Below are 25,971 nucleotides of genomic sequence, written 5' to 3'. Positions count from 1 at the left end.
TCAGAAAATTATTGTAGCATATTAATCAAGTAATAAAGTCTGAAATATCAGAATATTACAATATAAAATGTTGGACATGGACAATAAAATAGCAATTTATAAAGAATGACAGTCTAAGTTTTTTTCTTTTTTTTTTTTTAAAGGCAAATCAAAAGGTTATAGCAATTAAGTGCTTATTCTCATCTAAATTTCAGTTTATCAAAGAGGCTGAGATGATTTACAGGAACTCTTTTGGGAAGTACAGACTACTTGCAAGAATAGCAGTTTCCAAGTCATCTTTTGCACACTCAGGTGTTTTTCTTTCCGCTGAATAATCTGCTTTTTTGTTTTGATATGAAGTTCAATTTGATTGATTACATTTAATTAAAATATGTTTATAGTAGCACTCTCCATCTGTAAACCAAAGAAAGCCAATTACTTCTATTATAGGAAACAGTTCTGGGCCTTCCAAAAAGTCATTAAAAAGTTCATGTATTTACATGGCAACATGGATAAATTTACTCACCTTGAGACCTGGCAATCCTGGCAAACCTGGGCTACCATGTGGTCCTGGAATACCCTATTAAAAAAACCCCAAACAAAAGAAAAAGAATAAGGAGTGGGATTACTCAGTACTCCACTGAACACATGTGAAAAGTTTGCAGAGAATAATTTTACTGCATCTTTGCTACTTTTAGAAGCAACGGTTTGGATTTTCAAAGGATTCACAAGACATAAAACATACACATCTTCCTAAAAAATTGAAGTGAAATTGAGTAATTCTTTTTCTTTTCAAAATCTCAGTTTCTATTGTCTTTCCAGGTAATTCGTAGCAGGTATTTGGCACACAGTCACTGCAATGTTGCTTTCCGACTACAACATTCGGAGGCATGGCATAAAAAAAAAAAAAAAAAAATCAGTAAAATCACATTCTGAGGTACCCATCTATACACTGCAAAGAGAAGGAAGTGGATGAATTCTCAATGACTTAAAAGCAACACCACCTTCTTTTAAAAAAATCACAGATCTTCCTGATTGTCCCACAGCTAGTGCAGAAAATGGGCTTGTTACTAAAAGAATTCAACTTAAACCACTCCAGAAACAGAATAAGCTATCAAGACTATCAACACCTTTCAGTATAAGTGTCTGTTCCTGCAACACATTCAGCAATCTTCACTCCTTGAAAAACTGCACATCAGGGAAATTATTTACTGCAATAGCTGTCAGCAGCTATTCATCTTCCAAACTTCCTTGGCTAAAGGACCAAACTGGTGAAAACCTGTCACTGGTAAGTTGGCAACAAAGCTTGTGTTGAATTAACTAAAGCCAAAATTCCACCCAAACAACTAATTCAAATACCAAATACAATAAAAACACTTTTCAACTGTCTTGTATATTCAGTGGTCTAACAACAGATAAACTCAGTGTTTGTCTTTCCATCACACAAGGCTGAATTTACCAGTTATACCTTGCAGTAACACTGAAAGCTGTATCTGTTAGTGCTCCCTTTCACTAATGACAATGTTGACATAACTCCACAGAAATGCTAATCCCATGTGCTGTTTGAGAGATTAATTTGCACACTGGCAACTTTGGAGGCACTCTCAGGGATTTAGGAGAAAGGAAACAAATAGAAAGTGCCAACATAGCTGCAGTGCTGAAGTGGCTCCTGCTTTCGTTGCTTGCAATGTTATTGTCTTGGGTCATAGTACCACAATACAGAAGTGCAAAAGTATTCTTGTGGAACGAGAGGCATCAGAGGAGTTTCACACCATCATTAATCCTGAAATTGCTGAAATTTCATTACTGAGAAACTCAGAACAAGCCAAGACACTCAGAAAAACTTAACTGTCAGATATGGACTTCTTTACCATAGAATTACAGGGATCAAAATCATTTCCATTTTTAATGAAAATCTCTAACCATTAGTCACACATTCCCAAAGTGTCCAAACCATATGAATGTCTGTCAGGATCAGGTTTGGACACACACTTGAGAGGCCCTGATAAAGGCACAGGCAATGCAATGCACCTCTGCACTCTGCTGTTTGTCTTTGACACCCCGAGTCACATTTCAGGATAATAAATGGAAGCTCGTGTGAAGAAGACAGAAGTCACGGGGCAGGCTGGTAGACGAGAGAATGAACTTTGCATCAACAAGGTTTTCACAGGCTCTTTGGCTCACAAAACTCCTGTCATACCATGTACCTTCACTAGCTTTACCTGCTTGAATTTATCAGTGTTGTACAAACTAAAGAGCATTGGCATTTCAAAACTACTTATTTTTGATCAAATAGTTTTATAGACTTTCTTAGCCCATATAAATATATTTTAAACTCAGAACTATTGGTAAATATTCACCTCAGCCTTTTTCATATTTCCCAGGCACCCTAACTGTAAGCTGTCTCTTCACATTGGCAAGCATGTCCTACACAATAATTAATCCAGAAAATACACACAGTAGAGCACTGTGCTTTTAAGTACTCTATACCTATAAAAAAAGACCTGCAGGAAAAAATCCCAAACAAATAACAACTGAGCAAGAGTAATCTCACCAACAGGCATGGCTTTAAATATATGGACAGCCTCCTCTAAAAAAAAGACAACTTCCCAGTTCTCATGATCTACTTGGGTATGTGGGATCCTTCCCCTGATGCCAGATGTATCCTTGGCAGAGACAGTATGCAACATAAAAAACTGAGTTTAAGAATTGTCAGCTCTTTTGTAGAAGGATAACTTGAAAAAAGGATCCAAGAAGTCATGAAGACATGGATTTGAAGGAATGCTTTTTATTTTATGCTTTTAAATGTGTCTCCTACTCCCTTGCCTCTGACTGCTCTAAAGCATCAGTTTGGTTTTCATCCTCTTTAACCAGTGCAGTTTCCTACTCAGTCAGGCCAAGTTTCGAACATCCTGTGCTTTGCTGGCTTTCAACAAGCTATTGAGCAGCAGCTTGTTTAAACGTTCCTCAAAGGCTGAATCAAAACTCCTCCCACACATCTGCTGAGCCTGCATATGAACTACTCCCTTACCTCCCACTTTTGATTTGCGTAGCTGAGGGTGCTCCAGCCACAACCATTTACATCCCTATATACCATGGACCAAAATCATCTACGCAACAGATCTTCACCTGTTCCTGCCAGCTGCCCTTCCCCGAAGCCCTCAAAATCAACCATGACCTCAGGGACTCCTCAAACATATTTCTTTTGTACTCAGTTGTGCAAACTCAGTTTCACCCTCTTTTGCCTCATCAGCTAGTCCGTGCAGTGGCACAGGCTCCTCCCACGTTCGTGCCAGCTGGGGCACAGGGTTGTGCTCACTGTGGCAAAAGCCCGTGCTCTGTCCCCTGGCACAGGGCAAGGCCTCCGTCCCTGCTCATGTTGGGTTGCACAGTCACACAAAATAACTAATTGCTACTGTAGCTCGATGCTTTGGCAAAGTGCCCTGATATCTATCAAGCTACAATCAAGCTGCCACGTGCAAGAGACTAAACCAGATTTTTAGGAGTATTTTTTTCCACTGCCTCTGTCTTGCAGTGGTTAATTTTACAGCCACTGCCTGCTCCTCTGTGGCTATGGCCTGCATTGCTCACTCCCCCTCATTCCAAAAACAAATGAATATGACCTCAGATTGCAGCAGATGGGAGCAGCATGGAAAAACTAGAAGTTAATATTGCGAGCAGCAAAAGCTAGGTACAAATGTAACAATGCTCAGTGTATGCACTCGTACATGGAATTAACTATGCTGGAGGCTCACAGCAGAAGAAAAGGTTTGCTTTGCCTTACTGTAACATATCTCCCAAGTATTAACAATCATACACTTCCATAATCACTAAGCATATGAATAGAGTTGAGAAAACCAAAATGTGCAAACTTCAGTTTGATTATTGGTGATCTGCCTAGAGGTGCAGAAGAACATAGTTGTTTTACTCACCCGAGGACCTCTCTTTCCTGAAGGACCAGGTAAACCTGGAGGACCTGGAGGACCCTGGTGATAGAAAATCAAAGCAGTTGAGCCTAAAACCTGACACAAGGACAGTATCACAAGTCTGAATGAGACCAGTTCTCCTAACTGACAACCTTCTGCTTGTGCAGACCTTCTCAATTTGGAAACAAATTCCCAAACTACAAGCAAGCGTGTTTTTAATCTGACTCCAAGTCAGATTTCTGTTTAGAAAGTATCTTACACCATACAAATTAGAGCTAGAAATCTGGATAATAACTTTTACTTAAGTGTATTGGTACTAAGGGAAGAAAAGATCAGGTGAAGCAAGCAAGTGCAGTGTATTTCTAAATAAAGAATAGAGAATAATTAAGCCTTTTTAATAAGCATGCTGGCATGCCAAACACTTCAGAAATGTTGGAGTAACTGTGAAAAAATAAGATACCACCTCAGAGAAAAGACAGACACGAAATAGAAGAAAATAAATGTGGATAAATGACTGTTCAGTTTCCTATTAAAAGCTTCTAACAAGAATGACTTATAGCACATTTGCCCTTGTATATAATGAATATCATTCTCTCCAAGGATAACGCAGATTTTTTTTAAATGCTAGTATGTAATCACACGTACCTTTCGCAAATGAATTAGATTATTAGTCAGCATATTGGACTGTATGTGACTACTGTTTAGATTCAAACCCCCAGGATCTACTTCATTGTACTCAAATACAAATGAGAGCTCTAGACTAAAATCTGCACTACTTTATATTTCAAATTAGAGTTCTACAGATAGATGAGCTACTCCTAAGGGTGAATTCAGCTCCCATCCAATGCCTGCACAGCAAGCCCCAGCTTTAACAGATACCATGTACTTTCTGCAAGAGAAGGTGGGCATCAAGCAAGTCCAACCTCATGAAGGAGGTCAGTCAGGATAAGAGGAAGAGATTCAAGTTGCTCTTCTACACAGACTTCCTCATGCTCCTGTGTTCTATATGTACAACAGCCTCTCAGCTGAGACACTTGGCAAAACACTGTCACACTGCCCATACCGAACAACAATGCTGAAAGCTGGCAAGGATACCAGGAAAATCAGAAAGGCAATTATAGTTGCTGAAATGGCCAGTCAAAGGTTTTGCAAAAATGGAAAAAGAGGAAAAAAAAAAAGAGAGAAGGGGAAAAGACAAACACCTTTTGGGGTTTTATTAGCAATGAGTAAATCATTTCAATAAGACAAAAATTGCATTTTTAAAATACTTCAGTTTTGTGTAAGTGATACTTCATTTTTCTTGGAAAGGTAATGTCACAGGCAGAGAAGACAGCGCTGATTATGGACTTTAGGCATTGTCAACCTAATTACATTCATTTGTCCAAAATACAGACCACTTGTGGACAATTCTGAGAAAACCACTGCTGTTTTGGGAAATTTAAAAAAAATAATTTTCTCTTCAATTAATCATAATTATCTTAGGAGTCCAATCGTAGTTGGGAATATTTGTATGTCCGTACACACTACATTAAGTCAGGTTGAAATCCATACCTGCATTTCCCTCTCTGTGCAATTTAGAAGACACAAATCTGTGTACCAGCCCTGGTCTTTAGATCAAACCATAACATGTCATACTTCTAGCACAGAAGGTTCACTATTCACCACGGTTGCACAAATGCTCACTAGCATCCTCGTATCTTTCTGAAGTAAAAAGACCCCATGTTTAACAGCACAAGAAATGTAGCAGACAGACACGTGGAAAACTCTTGACCTGGCATTCTTGTCCAGGTTCAAAAATGCACTCAGAAGGGCACAGAGAGCTCCCACTCTGCACTGCTGAAGCAGTATGTTTTGTAATATCTCCTCTCAAATTGTAGCTTAAAAGATGCACTTTGATCAGAATATTAACCTGGGACTACAAAAGAAAAAATATTTTTATTAAGTAGAATAGTTGCAACTATTCTGCAGTTTACAGTAAAAAGGTCTTCTATATCCCTGTTTCAAATGCTTTCTACATTTCCTTAAAAATCCATTAATAGCCAAACCCCTCCATTTTCCTAATAGAAATCTTATTAAGATCCCTGATCTTTGCTGGTGATTTATTGAACGAGGGCCGTGAGAACATTTTTCCCTATGTGGCGTCTAGTGTTTTTTTAAATAGCACCTGCCTCCTTTGCAAAAGAAAACAAACAAGCAAACAAAACCCAAATCCAACCCAATTTCACTTAGATTACACTAAATCATAAGTAATTATCCCTTTTCAGACAAAAAGAAAACCACAAAAAGAAGAAAATCTAATCACAACCACGCTCTGAATTATATTTTGAACTATTCAGACAGAGATTAATAGTGCTTTCTTAAGGCATTCTAAAACCAAGTCAACAATTGTAGATGAAGTCTCTGGTTAACAATAATAAGCAACCAGCCCCAGCAATCCAGGTGTTTAACTGAAGTATTAACAAGGACTCTCCTGAATCAGAGTATATTACCCTTTAGCCTCCAGTACAGACTCCTCCCTGCAACTCAAGCAACATGTCTGCTGACAGTAGACTTTAGTAGAGCACACATAAGTCTTTCTGGAAATGCTTTTCAAACAAGCTGTAAGAAGTTATTCCATCCTATGTATTTCTACAATCTGTAAAAGCAACTACAACTTCAAATCGACGTGACTCTTTTAATACTAGCTAGGAAGCTACTTAGGCATCCATGTAAGCCACAGAAGTCAACATCTGAGAATGAGCCAATCTCTCTTAAACCAAGGAATAAGTCATTTGTTTGAATAGCTTTTCCTCCAATTACTACTACAATAATTAAACAAACCTGATGCAATTAGAAATGTTAATGTGAGTTTTAGTTTTTGATGTCTTAGCCACCACCAAAAAAAAGTAACTTTGTATAAATATTACAGATGTAAATTTAAAATAAATTTATTCAATAAGATCATTTTGCTCAAAACAGATCATGTGTATCTTAAGAACAGTACTACAACACTGTCTTCAGGAATTGCAAAAATGTCATTTAGCTGTTAAGCAGAGGAACTCAAGTCCAAATAATCATTGCTTAATGATGAAATAATAGAAGTAGATATTACTCTTCCAGAAATATTCACTACCTTTCAAATGGTCACTGTAATGAATGTAATGGTGAACTTTCATAGACATTTTCTAGGATACTGAAGCCCTTCTATGGATGCATCTATTTTAAACTTGCCCTATTACCCAGAGGTAATAGGAAACATTTAATTTACATATAGCAAGGCCCTAAGATTTCAGATGCATAGCAATAAATTCTGCATTAAGTAGTTAAAACTTCTGCACAGACATATGTTGATCCCATAGCCATTTAATATCCAAATGCTATTCACTGAAGTTTCTCTTTAAAATGCACTTGACTACATCCCAACCATTCAAACTCACCTCATCCCAAACACTTCTTCTTTTAAAAGACTAGATTAAAGAAATTTTATGCTTGAATTGTCAAATATCTAAGGCAGGCAAAGCAAAAAACCCATGAACCTTTCTGCACATCACCAAAATACCTGCAGTACATCAGGGAAGTAAACAGATGCATCGGGCTTCAAACCTATTCCAAAATCTATACCTTTTTAAAGCTCCTCATCCAAAACAGAGGGCACATCTCCAAACTGCAATGTCATCATTCCCAAACCGGTAGAAAAAGTAGCCTGATACTGACCACACCTAGTAACGAACCAAGCATCACAGCAGTATGATGCACTTATTTTCTACTGCAGTGTGATACCAATCTATGATCCTCATGTGACTGTCAAACCAATTACTCCCCCACCCTCTATTCAGACTTTTAATTTCTGTACTACTGCACTAAGTTTTATCCCATCGGTTTTGGGCCACCTGGGAATTCTGATCCCATCACTCAGAATTCTTCTTTGTGCTCCTATCCTGCTCTGTTTACCTTCTTTAAGAACTTCATCCTGATATTAATTTAATTATTGAGAAACAAGGACTCTACCAAACTTGAATGTCCACCTATTATTTTTGTTTCTTGTTTCATTTGCTTTTCACTGGAAATGACAAAACCTGCACACTTCTCTTTCCAAATGCCCTAGAGCAGGCAGTCACTTCTGTATGATTAACCTCCTTTCTTTACAGCTGTGGAAGTCCTTCCATTTCTCTCTCAAGAATTCCTGCAACAGTCAAAGCAACGTCATCAACATCAGAAGAACATATATATATGGCTTTGGATTATGGGTTAAAGTTTTTCAATATGGTTGTGCAGAAGATAGGGAAACTGCATCAGTTTTAAACAATCTGTGGTCAGGGAGAGCCTTGGCAAGCAATTTTGTTCACCTGGGAAATAAGCTAGGAGTGAAAGGCAGCTGATGCTACCCTTACTGCTGTTCATTTAGGATCTGCCCTCTCAGTGTTCTCACTCTCACACCTCTTGGTTGCAAAAAGAGCATCTCATTCAGGACTCAACTCTGCTTAACGCAGGCTTTGCCATCTCCCATTGCCCATTCCTCTAAGCAATGTCTCCAGACTGCTTCTCCTGACCAACTAGAGGGAATACCACCATTTAGTCTTCTACCATTCCTCCTCCTAGCTGAGTATCTTCAAAATCCACAAAGCTTTTCCAATAGAGGAAACAAATTCCCAGCTCATTTTTCTTGGAAGGCCACATCCTGTGCAGGTAGACCTGAAGATGCAATTATCTACCAGCAAGTAACCTAAATCAGCTCTTCAGCTCACATTTACCCCTCCATTTACCAGTGTGGGACTATGCATCGTGTTACTGCAAACTGCTTTAGGATTGTGCAATGAAAAATATCAACTTGAAAGTTAAACAGTTAAACACACACCACATTTATTTTTGTAATCTTTACAGAGTGCAAACACCCTCTGCAACACAGTGGTTCTTCCAACGAACAGAGCAGCATTTTCTTGAAAGTAGTGTTTCAGGACATCACGCTGTTCCACTTTACACTCACTATATTTTTTCTAGGGAAATTACAACAGCTAGAATTTTAATCAGGGTCTTAATAGTTTTGAAGAAATAGGTGCCCCTTTTTCTACACTATCCATAAATGAAAGCCTGAATTCTGGAATTCTGCTTTGCCATGGTGGGTGAATTCCACAGCTGTGGGATCATGGAATACAAGGGGCCTAATTACAGAAGGCAAGAATCAGTTCTGGTAGATGATTAAAAGCTAAAACGAAGCTAAGTAGTTGAAGAACCACAAAAGCTAGTTCTTGCCTGTCAATTCCAATAGAACGAACATTCCTTCTGTGTTCAAATCTTGAAAGAAGATCCAAATCAACCACAACATAATGAAAGAAGTAAAAAGAGGGGGGTTTCATGCCTCATCAGGATTTTTTGCTGCAAGGGAAGTTTTCAAGTTCCTCAATGTTGCTTTTTTAGGCTCCTCGTAAAGATTCTGTAAGTACTTTAACTTAGAGTGTTAGAGCCACACATATAAAAGCTGTGTTATCTCTGGTCTTCTCTACATGGGAGTACTAGACTGAGAAAGCAAACCAAGACCATCTCTTCAAGTCTGAGGCCAACAACAGTGTCAGGCACTGCACCACAGAATCTGCACAGAGCACAACTCTCCGCTTCATGCAGAGACCTCTTCTCCCTTTGGTGTCAGCTGCTCTGGCAGTGCAGTTTTAACTTTGCCTCTGGTACAGTGGGTGCTGCAGGCCCCTTCAGCTAACCTAGTGCCCACAAAAGTCTATATTACCTTCCCAGCTCTGACCTTTAAGACCTTGAGCATGTTATTTAAATCCTGATCCAGCAAAACACCTCAGGGTAAATGCACCACATTCACTGCTACAGACCACAGGCTGCGTTCCTAGGTGAGACAAACTTCTGCAACCCCACTCTGTAAGACAGGCACAGAAGATCTTTGAACCCTCCAAATAATCAGCTGCCATCTTTGCCACTGTGTGTATAGTGCCTGTATGTAAGAAAAAAACAAAACAAAGCATTTGGTTGGAGTTTCTTCATAACTCAAACAACCAATATCAGTAGCAGCAGCCATTTCTGCACCATGTAAAAAAGAACAGATTTAACTTTCTCGGTCATGACTGACTGAAATCAAAACTAACAAGTTATATGCTAAAATTAAAAGCTTCCATTAGTGGTTACCAAACATCCTAAGCTCCAAAAATGGAAATTAACCTCATGTTGATAGCAGCTACATACTTAGTGATATGTCTCCATAAATACTATTATAAGGGAAAAAAAGAATAAAAAAGACTGACTTCACATTAAAAAAAGATTAAGCAAGAGCACCTCTAAACTAGTGTGAATTACTTGTTAACACATTTTTCAATTGTGCAGCAATTCCTTTGTGCCTGGATCCTGTTTAGAGTAAAAACTGAACTTCTGAATAGGTTCTTGATTGTTGACTAATTTAAGAAAAAATATTTCAGTCCTGAAAGAATAAACACAATAAATTTATGGGCTTATTCAAATATGTATTAGAAACTGCTTATCACATATTAAATTGCTTTCCAGTAATAACCACACAGATGAACACTTACACAAATCAAAAAAAAAAAGGCAAAAAAAAAATAAAAGGCAAGTGAAATTATTTACTCCATGTTATGGTTTAAAAAATTTAACCAAAAGCTCACACAAGCATGAAGCACAATCTGTCATACTCCCCAGGCTATGCAGAACTGATGTTCTTTCTGGTCTGCAGCTTCATATATACTGCCCCCATTTTTATCTATTAAAAAGTTTATGAGCTTTGTGCACACAATAAGGAAAGGATAAACTGGTTTCTATTAGAAACACTACTGTGCATTTGCAATTGTATCAGGAATCACCCTATTAACTGAAAAAATGCTGCAAAATCTCAAAAGACTGTTCTAAAAACCATTTTGCATCCCAATAACCTTGGGTTATGAATGGTTTTACCAGACTAGGTTCTGCAACTGCTCACTTTCTAGTACTATAAATTTTGATAGCATTGCTCACCTAAGAAAACTGAGTCAGTCTTCCAAGCAGACTGGTTGTTCTTTTCATGGATCAGCATCTGTATTTGTGAACTGTATGAATTTAGCCTGTAATTTTATTAAGTCAGCGGTCTCTGTAATTAGCAGTTACAAACATCTAGCTGCATTCAAAATTTTAAAGAAGCCTGGGTTGCCTACCACTTCACCAGAATGTGAATGTCTTGAATGTCTTTATATTCTTCCAGTAAGTAAAAATATATGACACTTACACCAAAATTACATGCAAGAAAGGGACATATTTAAGGCAGACAAACATTTGTACAGTACAGCCGGGAGAAGTTGCAGTCACAGCTCTGGCATGCTTTGAGAGGTTTCTTTCAAAGCCTCTGTTAAATGTATATTGCTGCATTATAGTAAGAAGAGTAATAAAGATAACTTACAGGAGGTCCGGTTTCCCCCTTTGGACCTCTGACACTTCCCATTTCAAATATTTTGCCAAGATCTTCATAGTCATAAGCATAATTATTAATACCAATTTCATAACTGTTTTCTGTATGATAAGTCTCATCAGCATCAAGTGCACCTTCCTGCCCTGCACTGAGTTGATTATCCAGAGGGAGCTCAGCAGGCAAACTGTACAGGGTTGTGTTGAAGATTTGCTGCTTTTTGCTTAGTGCATCTAAATGCTGTTTTGCTTTTTCCGTTCCCTTGCTTTTAGTTTTACTCTGTTTTACAGGAGAGATCAGAGAAGGCTCACTTTGTCTGCCTGCTTCTTCTGTGGTATTAGCTGAACTATCTGGATTTGGTCCTGCAGGAGTTTTAGTGATGTTTCTTTTTTTGCTCATCTGCTGCTGAAGAGGCAGATTGACATTCTCCTGGAGTTCTGTTTCAGGCCAAGCTTCCAGCAATGGAGGTTTGGTCTCTGCAAACTCCAACGCAGAGGCATTTCTTGCCTCAAAGTGGTCTGGTAGAAAGTGAATCTGAGCAACATTGGTAACAGGCATGTTTGATGCTTCCTTCCATCTATAAGCTGATATATCTTCCCAGTGTTCCTCGTCAATGATCATCTTTGAAAAAATATCCAGCCCATCTGACACAAGTGGAGCTCCTGGCAGAGATCGATACGTTTCAGCCTGGCGACACTGTTGTTTCACATATTTACAATAGTTTGCAGAGGCTTCTGCAGAGGGAATAATATCTAGCTGACATATAACTCCTTCAAAGCTGACAGACTGAGAGTTCATCCTTCCCAGAGTAAATACACCATCCAAATCAAATGTCTCCACTTCAGAAAGTACTTCACTGCTATAGTACTTCTTTCCACATTCAGCATATATTGAGACAGTCTTGTCTCCAATGCCAATGGCAAATGAATGCCACTGTTCATTATGAACACTATAACTGAAGTATACAGACTGCTTCCCTCCAGTGTACACTGCTACCTTTCTCGGTAGCAGCTGGACACCAAACTGCAGTCTACTTTTGTTCCTAATACTGAAGAGGAAAGCATTATTGACTCTGTAAGAGTACAACCCAACCAATATGGTGAACTGATGCCCTAGGTTTGATGGTATGACTTGAATGACGGGGGACTCAATATGTGCATCACTAGTTAGTACAACTCCCGATGCAGTTAGACGAACACCCTGAGGTAACAGAGATGATGCAGAAGGCTCTGTTGTCTCTGAGGGCTCTTGAGCATCTTTCACAAGGTCCAGTTGATGAAGAACATCTATTGCTGTAAAAAGAAATAAAGGGATACTGTTGATTTCATTTACAAGCTCATAAATTCAGATCTATATACACAAAGCTACACACAACATCTTAACAAATCTGTACCTCCCAAAGCATATATTCTGCACACAGCAAAGCCAACAAATCCCTAAGGCAAGGTACACTGATTTTTCACATAAATCAAACAAATAATTAAAGCAAGACAAAAATTTCCATCTTAAAAAAAAGCCAAGTAAACAAAACGAATACACAGAAAGGCCCACACAATGCACATTGTAGGTTAATTCACTTATGAAAGTGAAAAATCCCCAATTGCTCCCTTCAAACTTTCACAGTGATCAATGAACAGGCTTTGCTTAGTTTCTTATTTATTTGGATAATCCTGTTTATTCTTTGAGCAGAGAATTACTTTTTTTTTTTTTACTTTTTCTTCTGCAAAAAATCTTCTGCAATAAGACCATGCCTTTTCTCTTTCTCTGAAAAGGTTGAATAAAAGCATTTGAGGGAAGAGTTGCTTTGTTTATAAGGGAAAAACTATTCATAACACAGTAACACCCTGGTAGAGCACCAAAAGATAGTCACTGGCTCAAAGCAAAATACAAAGGTAGGCCTTGCCAAGGAGCTACTACATGTTGCAGGGGTAATTCAGCTGGTACCTGGGAAGAATTCCTGTGCTTTCACCAGAATGTCAATCAGCCAAGCAAGGCCCAGTGCCATTACAGAGCTGGCTTTAAAGGGAATTTTCTTTCCAGATGACTGTATATATCTGTGCTAGCTAGTCAGACTAAAAGAAAACAAAGGTCTTTTCAAGGGGAGATGCAACAGAGTGCACCACTACCACCTCCTTTCCCTTCACACTTGTTTACTTGTACTGATGAGGTGAAGTCTGCAGCAGTGGGAGTGGTGAGGAGCAAGGAAAGTGGAGAATAGTCAGGACGCAAGGGGCAGTGCTCCCATATTCTGGCTTATCTGTCCTCCTAAAGAACACAAGGCTGTAGCTACCCTGACAAAACATTGAATTAAGAGTGCACTCCACAGCAGGAAACATTAAGGAGACAGAGAAGCCAACTATTCTACTGATTTATGTCTTATGGATTTGGCATATAGAAGTCTTGAGAGATCTTCCTACAGGGTAGAATTGGCAGTGGTGTTTTCATTGTTGGATTCTCTACTGTCTCATACAATGTTTGTTTTGTCCTTTAACGTTTTCCTTAGCCTGGACCTTACAGTGCCTCCATCTTTTGCCTGGCTAAATATCTTCACCTACCGGACAGAAACACAGTCATTTAGCCTCCTGATTAACTGAAGTCATATCTGTCTTGGGGTAAGAAATCAAAAACACTTTAGGTACATCAACAGTCCAAGGTGACCCAATTCATTTGGTATTGCCTACATCAGATTTAAGCACGTTGGAGTTGGTAGGCATAGACACCTTCTTCCTTCAGGATGAACAACATAAAGATACTGATAGGTGCCTTATAATGCAGCTGAAACACTACAAAGGCTTGAGTAGGAGCTAAACACGTGCCCAGCAGCCTTTCTGTAGGGTCGCAAAATAAGACAGCATTTAGGGTATCAATTGATTAGTAAAACTGAGTTCTTGTGAAAGATATTACTGAAATATTTCAGAAATTGAGTCAAAACACAATCATGGAAATAAGGAACAAGAAGGCTGGGAGCTAAAATATGGGAAAAGGCTGAAGGAACTACATTTGCTTGGCCTTGAGGTGGGAAGGTTTGGGGGAATCTAATTAAAACCATTCATTATCTGAATTGAGGCCATAGGGAAAACAGAAAAGCTGAGGAGTAACAAGCAAAAGCTGCCATACAAGAAATTCCAGCTCCATACAAAGAAAAACCCTTCTCTCCGCAAAAGTATTTAAGTGCTGAACCAGGGCGGCAGAGACATTGTGTAATCTCCATTCTTGGAGATTTTCAAAGCCCAACTGGATGGAACCCAACAACCTGAACTAACTTCAACATTGACTACGATCGCAGCAGGAGCTAGGAACAAATAAGTTCAAGGGTCCTCTAACCTAAATTTTCTGGTTTTTTGCACAAAGGTAAACCAAACACTAGTTTTCACGGCATTGCACAGTAGTGTACAGTATCATCTTTTTCCACTCCTAACTGGAACAATTTCAGTGAAGCATTTATACCAAAAATTACTTGTAGTATCTAATAGTTCCACTGAGCAAATAAGCCTGACAGGCAGACACTGTCACTTTCTATAGCATTTAGCTGAGGGTATTTTTACTATGGACATTCTGCCTATATAAAGTAAACAAAGCTATTAAATGGCACAACAAAAATTTGGAGTAAACAAGAAAAGTTAAGGATTCTCTACCATATTAAGAGAAGAGAGCAACTGAAACAAATGGATGTTTACTCCTTCAGTGGAAAAAAGGTCTCCTTTCCCAGTTTCCCTTTCTCTGTTTAGTGAATGTATTCATAGCAAATTTTAAGAATAGACAGATGTTGGCTTAGTTTCAGTAATAAATTATGAAAAGCGCCTGAGATTTCCTTGAGAGTAGTTTATAAATTGGAAACAAAAGTATCAACCTGAATGCACTGTACATCTTGAAAATTAATTACACACCTTGTAGTGTTTCTAGTCATGTTTGAGATTCACAGATGGGCCAAGATTATCTTGGAGAGTAGCCAGTGCAGACGGAGGTATGGAGAAAGCACATCTTTGCAGAAAGTCATGTGTGCGCCAATTTCTCAAGATGTTTTGCCTCAGAGCAATTAATTTACTATGGCTGCATTTTTATCTGTCAGACTGATACCAGAGGTCAGGTTACAGTAGAGCTTTGAAGCACGATGCATCTGCTAATGAACCACCACACTTTCCCAGGACCTCGGCTCTGCCTGTTCTGCCTGTAGTTCTGGAGAAGAAAACTGTCCTTGCATTGCTCTTGTAAAGGGAAGTTAGGAAGAAATACAGGTCCTGTGCTCTGGGCAATGCAATCTCACACATGCAAATAATCCCCCAGTCTGAACACACTGCTCCAGGACTTCTGTGCATTGACTGGGCCAGCTGACTGCACAGAGGAGAACAGCCAATAAACTAACTTAAGGTTGTGCCTAAATATCACATCCTAACCTGAAATATTTGGCAAGTACTTGTATTTTTAAAAATTGTTACTGATATATTTGTATTTAAAAATAACAATGCATGTGATATGTCCAAAATATTATAAATTGATGTATAAAATAAAAAACTTTAAACTGTCTTAAAATAGTCAGTTTAAAATTACATTCAAGCCTATCACTACTAATCTGAAACTGCAAGCAAAATTGTCAAATTTTTGGCTCTTCTGATTTGAAAACAGCACATAGTTTACAAATTATCAAATAAAGGAAAATCATCAGAGAGCATAATGAGGAATAAGACATTCTCCATGTCCTGCAAATAGATTTCTGTGAACAATGACAGGTCCTGAGAGAGCTAAACACAAAAAAATGTTATGTGAAAAATGACATTAAAGAAGTAAGTATAAACTAATTTTTCCTCGCTGACTTGCTGCCTGTTAACCCACTGTCAAGCCAAAAGGCTGTTCCAAATTTTTTTGGCCAGTCATTTAATTTCTGATCCAACGTGTATTTTTATTTTATTTTAAGGCTTTCAGAAGCTCTTGGCAGCATACAGGATTTTGGGAGCAGGCAATCCTCATTTTTCCTCCCAGCATGACAACTACTATTTTCTTTACCTATCAGTTGTCAGATTTCTTTGTTTACCCATGCCTGCAAAACATCTGTCTTCACTTACTGTTTACTCAACTCATTAGTCCCCCAAATCATAACTCAGATTCTTGAAGGGAAAGTTCTTTTAGGTTTTTGGTATCCAGTGCTTTCCCCTTCCACTTCCTAGGAGGACTTTAGAAATTCACAGCCTTACTTCATCACAAAGGGAAGGAAAATCTAACATGAGCTTTGGCAAAAAACCTTCTGACTTTCTTGTGGCACAAAGAAAGTCCCACGAAAGAACTGGGGAGGAATGAGGGTATTTGCTATTTGATTGTTTCGCACCTGTATTTCATTCAGTCTCTTTTGTTCATTTCCCACACTCCTCCATACTTATGACTACTCTGAAGGCAGGAGTTCTGAGATGCTTTCTCTGTTTCAGCAATCCTAATATAAACATTACTCCCTTCCCCTTTACCAGTATGGGTAAGGAAAAGACAAGGGCCATTCATCAGTCAGCTCCATTAGAACTGAGAGTAGTCAAGTCATCAGGTTGCCCATTTTCTAAGTGATGATCCATTTGCAATTGGGTAAATTAAGATACTTGTCTGCAACCAGTGCTCTCCTGGACACTAGGTTGAGTGGCTGTCATAGGAAAGCTAACGAGATACATGGATTCCACATGTCCTTGAGCCACACTCAAAGTATGATTCCTAAAGACTGAGACTGTATCTTTACGTATATTTCACTGAACACAATTAATAGCAGCCTACCAAACTGAACAAGGCATAATTTCTCATGGAAAGCACAAGGCTGTCTCTTCAGCTCAGGAGAGGAGCGTTCATTAGCTAGCATCTTTGTATTTGGCAGAACACTCTTTTTTTCTAAATATAACTGCCAAGAAAGTTTAAAAAAACAAAGCGTTAACATGTTCCTAATGAGCAGACAATCCTGATCCTGGACAAACACTAAGCACTGCAAGTGCAATAGTGCTAGCTCTGCAGCTTAAAAATGGAGACTGAAGGATATACTTGAGCTGCTCTTTTTTCTTTTTTTTTGGGGGGGGGGAAGGTTTCCTCAGTCTGCTGTTCTCTGAGTTGCTTTTTGCAACCTCTTTTGCACATCATGCAAATATAGTGCAAGAGGGGCCAAATTTACCCATGGGCAGCAAGTTGCATCAAGGTTCAATGCATCATTTTTATCCCAAGCAAGGACTTAAAGAAAATGAAGTCATATATGGCATGTGGCACTTGTGTACTGGAATTTCCATTCAGTAAGGCTTCTCATGTGGCTATCGAGAAATGCTACTGAATAACAATTACAACAACAACAAAATAACAAAAAAATAAGGTTCCTTTCTCTGATGGTGACAAAATAAAATATAATTCCATTTAATCATGTTGAGACTGGAAGTTTTACCCCATTTCTGCAAAGCTCTGTGCATGGAGGTATTCTGAGCCAAGAGGCAAGTAATCCTTGGACTGCACCCACTTGCTTGTGTCACTGTGCCCCCAGTGCTGTAGCCTTCACAGTTCTTGCCTGAAGTTTTGAAAGAAAAACTATTCTCTGAGGCTGAGGCACATGAGAAGTGAGAGAAACAGTTTATTTCTTTGCAGAGGAGGAGGGTGGGCTGGAAGCATGAAGACGCTCAAACCATCCCTGCACTCCTGCCTCTGGCATCCCTCACCTGCTCCCACTGCAGCGGGAAACTGCAAACTGCCTCCCTAAAACAGTCTCTTCCCTTTCCATCCCTGCAGGCCTGGAGCAGGTCAGGCCACACACATCTAATGGCACTGCCCCTCCTCTGATGAGAACTTGGCTCAGCTATCAGAAAAATCTGGGAAAATCCCATCATCACAAAAGCGTATGGCCTCCATTTAGCCACATGTGAAAAATCAACAACCAATATTACCAGGCAAACAACGGGCAACTAATGGAAGGCATAACTACAGAGACAACTGGGGGGAAAAGCAAAACAAAAAAACCACAACTGAAAGGAAACACAAGCTTTGCCAATATCTGGGAATGAGGAGCTGGAAAAAGGCATTGGTGAGAATAATGGTGGGAGGCTCCTGAGATATCCCAAAGGGCTCTAACAAAACATTATCAGGAATGAGTCTTGTCTTAACCACACAACCCAGCTGTTTGTATTCAGATGAGTATTTGTAGTTAACACATCAGCCAAGGATGACCTATTTCTTGCTTCACCTGTACAGTGAAGGAACATGGCAGAGAACTGATGCTGCCACTCTCATGGCAAATAAGACATGACTACATGGCATGTTAGCCTCTACCACTTCAACATGCTATTATTCCCAGAGCAAGCTGCACATCTGGTGCTGTTATAACAGCTGGCAGATTAAAAAAGAAACTAAAAACAAGGCAACCTTTTTTCCTCACTAACATCTGCATCTGAATGCAAAGCCAAATGAATACCAAATTTCACATTTTTTTAATGATGCCAGCCTAGACCAAGCCTTTATTATATGCAGTGGTTTGCCTGCAGTCTTAAGTGCAAAGGTAACTCAGTCATAGCTTGCCACCCCCAAGGACACCCACTTGCAGTGAAGACACAATCAAAGCCTTTTCACTGTACAAGGCTTCTTTTTTATGAAGAGCTTGCTTAAATATGTAAGCAATTTCATAGACAGAAAATCTGAGTAATTTTCAAAAGGTCATCTTTTCCAAACCAGTTACTTTAAACTTTTGCTCTCATTATGCTGTAGCTGATATTTTCTTTAAGTCATGTGAATTAAGGAACTGAACCTAAGGTCACTGGTAACAACAGTCATTTACTCTTTTCATCTAGTAACATATTATACAAATGTCCTGTTATAAACAAAGCATTCTCACCTTGTTTGGGTACTTGTGCAATACCCACAGCTATACATGTTGCAATAAAAAGGAGAGCTTTCCTAAAAGGGAAAGAAGGAAAGAAAAAAAAAACATGTGAGAAAACATCTACAGTTTCAGAAATCCAAGGAATTAGAAGCTTGATTCAACATCCAAAGTCCGTGACAGGATATCACTGACTTCAGCAAGTCCTGAATCAAAGCCATCACATTGAACAACTTATTAAGTACATATATTTTTATATTGGTTTTTATTAATAAAGTGACTGCATCTGCTTTATATTTTCTTGCAGCAGCTTTCAAATATGAATGCTGCTTTGTAGTAAATTTCTTCCTGGAAAGAAAATGTTAATGTAAAGAAACTATAAAATAAATGACAAGTTAATGCCTATAGAGATCATTAAATACTTTTGACTTGCTATCAATCTTTTCACTATATCACATCATATTCCCATAAATGAAAATATGTCATGCTTTTTTCTTGTATTATAAAATTTTATCATGCTCTAAGAAAGACATGCTCTTGACAGAGTAAAAAAAAATCCCATCACATGTCAACTTAAAACTCCATGCTCAGATATGAATATACAGAACTGATAGGTAGCATAGGCTCACTGTCCTGATTTAGGCTGGGATAGAATTAATTTTCTCCTTAGTAACTGGTAGAGTGCTGTGGTTTGGATTTCGTGTGAGAATAATGTTGATAGCACACTGATGTTTCAGTTGTTTCAACAAATATGTATAAGGTTGATATAGATTATGTGCTCAAAATTTGCTTTAAAATTGTTGAATGTCGTACAAAGAGCATATTTTTTCCATGATTAAAAACATACTGTCTGCTGTTTCTTATCCATTATCATATTAGCCAGATTAACATCCAATCACACTCTTATCAGTGAATCTTTTAATAAATGAGAAATATATTTTCTGTTAATGTTGCATATCCAGGCACAGATGTATGTAACAATTATAGTAGCCTATATCTACTTCTGAGGAGAAATATTTCAAAAAATCAGAAATATAGTTCTGACACTAACAACTCATGCTCAAGCCGCAGCTCAATCCTCTTGCTTATTAAGGTATGTAACATCACTGATTTTTCCATAACATTAAGTGCTAGAGTGACTAAAAGTGTTTGCTGGACCAAGTCAAGAGAATATTTGAGTATCTGGAATGAAGAGATTTTGAAAGTAACAGTTGCAACTGAACACCTGTAATTTCATGTGATGTAACTTTGGCAGGGCAGGAAGAAAACCTTACCACTTCATACAGGACCTTATGGTTCAAAGAGGGAGACAAGGTCCTTCATGGATATACATGTACAGGTGCATATATATAGAAGTATTTAGTGAAATATCTTACTATTCCTTCCATGGGTTTGCAATTCAAACGTTCCAGAAACATCCAAGTGCATGAAAACCACAGAGCAAAAACCTGGTTTTACCAAGTGGATTTGCATATTGTGAGAGCTTAAATTTTGGCCATCAGAATGAATAATTTAAGGAACATTAAGACACAATAGTCATCACTGCCACTGGAAAACTGCAAATACATCATGTCTTTTAGAAGAAAATGCACAGAACATATAGGATACTCAAAAATATGCATCAGTGCTTTGGTTCTTATTATGGAAGTGGAGAAGGGCGGAAACTACACCTTACAAATCCCAACATGCCTGTAAAGACATGTTTTTTAATTAACCACCACTGCAGACCCTAGCTATTCCTCCCTTCAAGCTTTCTCCTGCTACAGCCACAAAATGTCTACTGGGGCAGTTCTACCACTCCTACAAAAGACCTAACATTGACTTGTCCAAATAGCACATCAGCTACAGAACACTCACTTCAGTTTTTTCACTTCTAAAGACCAGAATTCAAATTCATAGTTTCTGCATCACACGATGTATCATCTTTTGATCTAATGAGAAGCTCAGTGACAGGAGATAGCTGTGTCAGAAAGAAAGTCCATGCATTGCACTGTCAGCTAAAACTTAGGACAACTCTCTATTTGCCTTTTAAAGGTGCAAAATGGATTTACAATTAAAAAATCTCATAAGACATTTCAGCTACCTCCAAAATAAGAATGCTCAAAGAACCCCAGAGCCCAGAATTCAAAGATGACTCCTCTTAACATTACAATAGCCTATTCCACAACACCAACCAGGTACAATGCTGCGTGTGTCAGGTATCTGCCTCTGTCATGGCCCAGCAAACACCGTAGGAAAGCAAGAAATTCCAAAATGCTCCCAGGGCTGCAAATTAAACAGATGTAATTGGATATACAGGAACATTTAGTGAGAGGTAAAGACACATGTCTGCCTCTCCAGTGCTCTCCAGCTAATGTCAAGAACAAATGAGTGAACAACTAAGAGGAAAAAACAGGGACCAGAGACAACCACAGGGCTGGAGGTCCTCTAATAAAGAGAGATAGTGGGAAAAGATAGTCTTCCTTCTATCTTTTTTCACAAGTAAAACTTTTTGTAAATGAAACCATGTGCAACCTAAAGTGAAGTTGTACAAGTGAACCCTCTGGGGCTGAAAATGAAACAATCAAATTCTGTCTTTTTGAGAGAAACCATTCATGCAACCCTCTCTTCTTGATCAAGACCACTACTCTTTACATTTGCAGATTTTAAGCTGAAGAGTAGTCAGTTCTCAGCCTCCACTCTCACACCAGCATAGCCACTAAGACCTCAGGCTCCCTGCTGCTAACATGAATGTGGTTTGATCCATCATCTGCCACAGCTCCAAGGAACTTAGCCCTTGTGTTGGCTGAACCCACAGATCTTGGGGAGACCTGCTCTGTTGGGACACAACAATAGAAAAACACAAAAGCATGTGGCAAGGAAGACTCCAGCTGACTCAAATGCTGGCTGTTTTTCCCTCACTTAAACATCACACATGAAGCTGTTCCAATACACCTTGGCTATGTCCTGTCCTAAAGCCTGGGTATCTCTAGAGCTTCCTCCCCTTTGCCTATTTTTCAATCCTCTTTATTTTACATGCAAGCACAGGCTGAGGGCTACTATAAATCTTTTGCAGGAAGGCACTATCAAATGTGGTTGATCTATTTCTCCATTTAAAACTGAGTTTATCTTTCTGATGATCTTTGACATCTTGTGACTGTTCGCCTCTTCCTACAGAGTGGACAGCAACTATCCATGGCGGTTTTTTGCATTAGGGGTGACAGATGGATGAGAAAACTGATAAGCTTCAAAGCAAGTTTGGCAAACAGTGATGCAAAATTCCATCCTCTGAAGACTAATCAGTAGCATACAGAGTTCAGGTTTGGTCAGTGCACAGCATCACCCTCTTCGTTCCAGCCTAATTTCCTAAATATCCAGTTTAAAGGAAGAAATACTGCTGCTAGAGAAGACAGGAAAACCTGTTCCTAATGTAACTGCCACAGATGCATTCAACCCTGTGCTCATCAGTGATGATGGTTTAAATATCAGCACTTCCCTATCTGCATTGTTTCACCAGATGTCCTCTGGGGACTGCTGAGGAGAATGGCCCAGTTTGGGTTCATCCAACCAGAGAAGAGCTTTGGGAAAGGTCATAGCACCTTCTAGACAGAGATGACCTGGGCTTCTCAAAGACCTCAAGCTGTTATAAATCTTATCTTTCAAGATGTGAAAAGAAAAATAACTTTATTTGATACTATAATGAGATGAGGCACTGGGTCCAGTGCTCCTTCTCAAATTTTAGAAGATCTACTATCAACATGGCTTGAGGGGACCCAACAGCCTCTCCAGGGTGACAGTCACATGCCCTCTGGGTACAGATGGCACCATGCAACTAGCCAGCAAAGGGAGAAGCTCCTGTACCCTTAGCCAAAGGTCACCATTTGAATGAATGGAAAATGGTAAAAATACAAGATAAGGCGAGAGGTACAGGAGCAGCGACCTAAGAAGAGTTGCACAACAGGGTTGTACAAGTTCAGAGAAAGGAAACTCCCTGACTGGTGGCCCAGACATTCTCCCAACAGCATCTGGCTTAAAATGAGAAACTACCACATCCAAAAGAACAGTCAACTCTGTTAGCATTTTTAAAAGGAAAAAAATTAATGAAAATGGCATAATTTTAGAACCATTTTATGAGTAAATCTGTGATTTCTTACACTAGATTTCTTCTGTAGATAGTGTACACCATTTTCATCTGTATTAATGCAAAAGTATGCAACTCAAATTCCCACTCATGTGAAACACTCTTCTTTCACAGGGTTTGTCTCTGTATATTTTGTAGATCATTCCTCAAATGTTCTACAACTCAATGCTTGCAAGAAACAAGGGTGACAAGGCTGTTCATGTTTTAAAATTAAATATTCTGTCAATAAACTTGGTGAGAGATTTAGAAGTTATGCAGCTGTTTTATTTTTTTAACCTGGAGAGAAACCCCTATACAGGTCTGACCTAATGGCATTTCAACCAAAAGGTGGTCAGGGTTGCAAGGGATTTACTGGTTTGACATATACTAAGGAAACCTGATCTTTTGCAAGGAATTCTGGCTTCTTATTACAGGCAATCAACCAGATTGCTTTCTCTCTAGACCAGTAAATTAGGTAAACAATATAAAAGTATATAGATATATATTCTTATCTCAGATTTTTAACCTGAGTAAACTGCATCTCTGCATCTCTACTCTGTCTTTTCTATAATGCAATTTATGTTTCTCCATCAGTAACACCCATTTACAGTTATCAAATAAAACCATTTTTTAAATTGCATTCAGTCAATTCCTGAATAAGTCCTCCAAACACATCCATTAAACACACAGTTCTCCTGGGAAGGCCACCTTCAGGCAGCCACGTAACTGCTCACAAGCATTCTAATGCACCGAGTTACACACCAGGCACATTTTGGCAGCATAATCCTCACTATAACACAAAACAAATCCTTCTGTCCTGCTTGGAGAACTCAGTAAACTTAGTTTAAGACACAGCCAGAACAAAATTAGTGCCTTACGAAGACAGACACATAATGGTAACCTCTCTAATATTACGACTACCATAAATTCACAGTCATCTTGGCTAGGCTGCTTTTAGGCAAACTGTAGAGAGAGGAGCTGTACTTTGCACCACAGATGAGGATGCATTAGAATTACTTCTGCCTCTTGTAGAAGCGCATAAATACAAAGCGCCTCATCTGGCTATCTCTGTTATTAAGAGAGTAACCTCAGCTCTTCAACGTAAATTCTGCATGTTTTGGTTGTTTGCTGTGTTTTAAGAGCTAGGTACCAAAAGGGCGCGGGAGCTTCCCAGTTCCTTGTGGGCACTGCGGCCACTGGGATCCTCGTTCCCCCTCGGGAATCAGGGGTGCGCTGGCTCACGAGTCGGGCTGTCTCCACTCCCCGGGGACCCCAGAGCCAGGCTGCCTGGTGTGGGCTCGGGGGGGAGAAGGACGACACCAGGGTGCTGGACAGGATGGGGCACGTCCAGGACGTCAGGGGAGAGTCGCACAGCCAGCGGCACAGACGGTGCCCGTGCGAGGAGTCAGCACCCCGCCGGTCCGCCGGGGGCACTGGGGACCCCGCGGGGTTACGGCTGGCGTTCAGAAGGTAGGGCTGAGGACACAGCCCGCCGGGGTCACCGTCCGCTGCCCCCCGAGGGGAGCTGAGCAGCAGCCCCCATGCCCTGCCCGCCCCACGGCAGGGTGGCGATGCGGTGCGATGCGCCCCGTCGCCGCCGTCACGCCTCCCCGGCTCCCGCTTACGTTTGTGCCGCGGGAGAGATGCGTCCTCGCCTTGTCCTCTCGGCTCCCAAATGCATTTGTATGCATTTGCCCGGGCAGCGGAGATCCGAGGGAAAGCCGAGCGCCGCGCCGCCGCAGGGTCAGCTCCTGCCCATGAAACCCCGGCGGCCCCGAGGTCTCCGCCGAGCTCCGCGCAAGCCCGGGGGCGGCCCGGCCCGCGTACGGCCCGCGGGGGCGGGCGCGGCGGTGGGGGGGGCGCCGGGGGCCGGGCGGCGGGGGCGCCCCGCGGCTGCCCGCGGAGTCCGGCGGCGGAGCGGCGCTGCACCGCCTGCCCCGGCGGAGCTCCTGCCCGCCGCGGTGTTGAATTTCAGCGCTGGCTGCCTGGCGATTACATCAGCACACGCGGCCCCCGGGGCGGGCCGGGCCCCGGCCCTGCATGGTGCTCGCTGCCCCGCGCCGCTCCCCCCGGCGCCGACCCGCACCGGGACCCGGACCCGCATGCGGGAGAGGAGCCGGACCCGCGCCCGCCGCCGGCAATGCCGAGCCGAGCACAGCCGGGCCCAGGTGCGGACGGCCCGAGCGGCAGCGCTGGGACAGGTGATGCCTTTTAATGCACCCGGAGGGTGAGAGGAGCCTTCGGCTGCCGATGGGCTCCAGCTGGGGAGACTCGGCAGGAAGCTGCGAGTTAAATTAAAATATGGGGACCGGCGTGGGGAAGAGGATGAAACGATATAAAGAGGGAAAGCTGAGCGCGCTGGAGGGTTTGTATCTCGCGTATAATTGGAGTTGGGTCCAGAAACATCCTTAACGATGTTTGAAGAGATGTAATTTAGTAGCATTAAAATGCCAAAAGAAATACCATTCACTGTCTTCCTAGAGAGACAAAGGTCTTTCTAGCTTTAATTTCCAGTTTTCTTACCTTGTCCCTGTAACACAGCCTATTGTAACTTTATCCTGTAAGACATCTTTATGCAAACTGTCATTAGAAACAAACGAGGTAGAGTTAAGCAATAGCACAGGTTGCAGTACACACTGTACAGCAAACCTGTGGTCAAATCCTGCAGCCTTACTTTGGCAAAACTTCCATGAACCTCAGCAGAAATCTGATGTGAGTTAGGGTTATGGTACTTGGCTCTTACTGGGTGCTACAAGAACAAAGATTTCAC

At 40.4% G+C, this 25,971-nt stretch overlaps 1 protein-coding gene across 5 annotated transcripts in view; it reads right to left on the bottom strand.

Annotated features, from left to right (window-relative positions):
- Positions 1-25,030, bottom strand: part of COL24A1 (collagen type XXIV alpha 1 chain) — a 123,940-nt gene extending 98,910 nt beyond the window's left edge. For 3 of the 5 annotated variants that reach the window (XM_064664815.1, XM_064664819.1, XM_064664816.1), the window contains exons 1-5: positions 24,827-25,029; positions 19,118-19,179; positions 11,284-12,581; positions 3,912-3,965; positions 506-559 (exon numbers count right to left, since the gene is read on the bottom strand). In XM_064664815.1, coding sequence (XP_064520885.1) covers positions 506-559; positions 3,912-3,965; positions 11,284-12,581; positions 19,118-19,179; positions 24,827-24,882 — 1,524 coding nt within the window. In that variant the 5' untranslated portion in view covers positions 24,883-25,029. Of the gene's footprint in view, positions 1-505; positions 560-3,911; positions 3,966-11,283; positions 12,582-19,117; positions 19,180-24,826 lie in introns of all 5 variants that reach the window. The other 2 variants (XM_064664817.1, XM_064664818.1) reach the window with 1 other exon arrangement.
- Between the last annotated feature and the right edge of the window lie 941 nt (positions 25,031-25,971).

The sequence above is a fragment of the Pseudopipra pipra genome, chromosome 9, assembly GCF_036250125.1.
Source record: "Pseudopipra pipra isolate bDixPip1 chromosome 9, bDixPip1.hap1, whole genome shotgun sequence".
In the NCBI taxonomy this organism is placed as follows: domain Eukaryota; kingdom Metazoa; phylum Chordata; class Aves; order Passeriformes; family Pipridae; genus Pseudopipra; species Pseudopipra pipra.
Note: the sequence above shows the minus strand (reverse complement) of the source record. Positions and strands in the feature narration are given on the sequence as shown.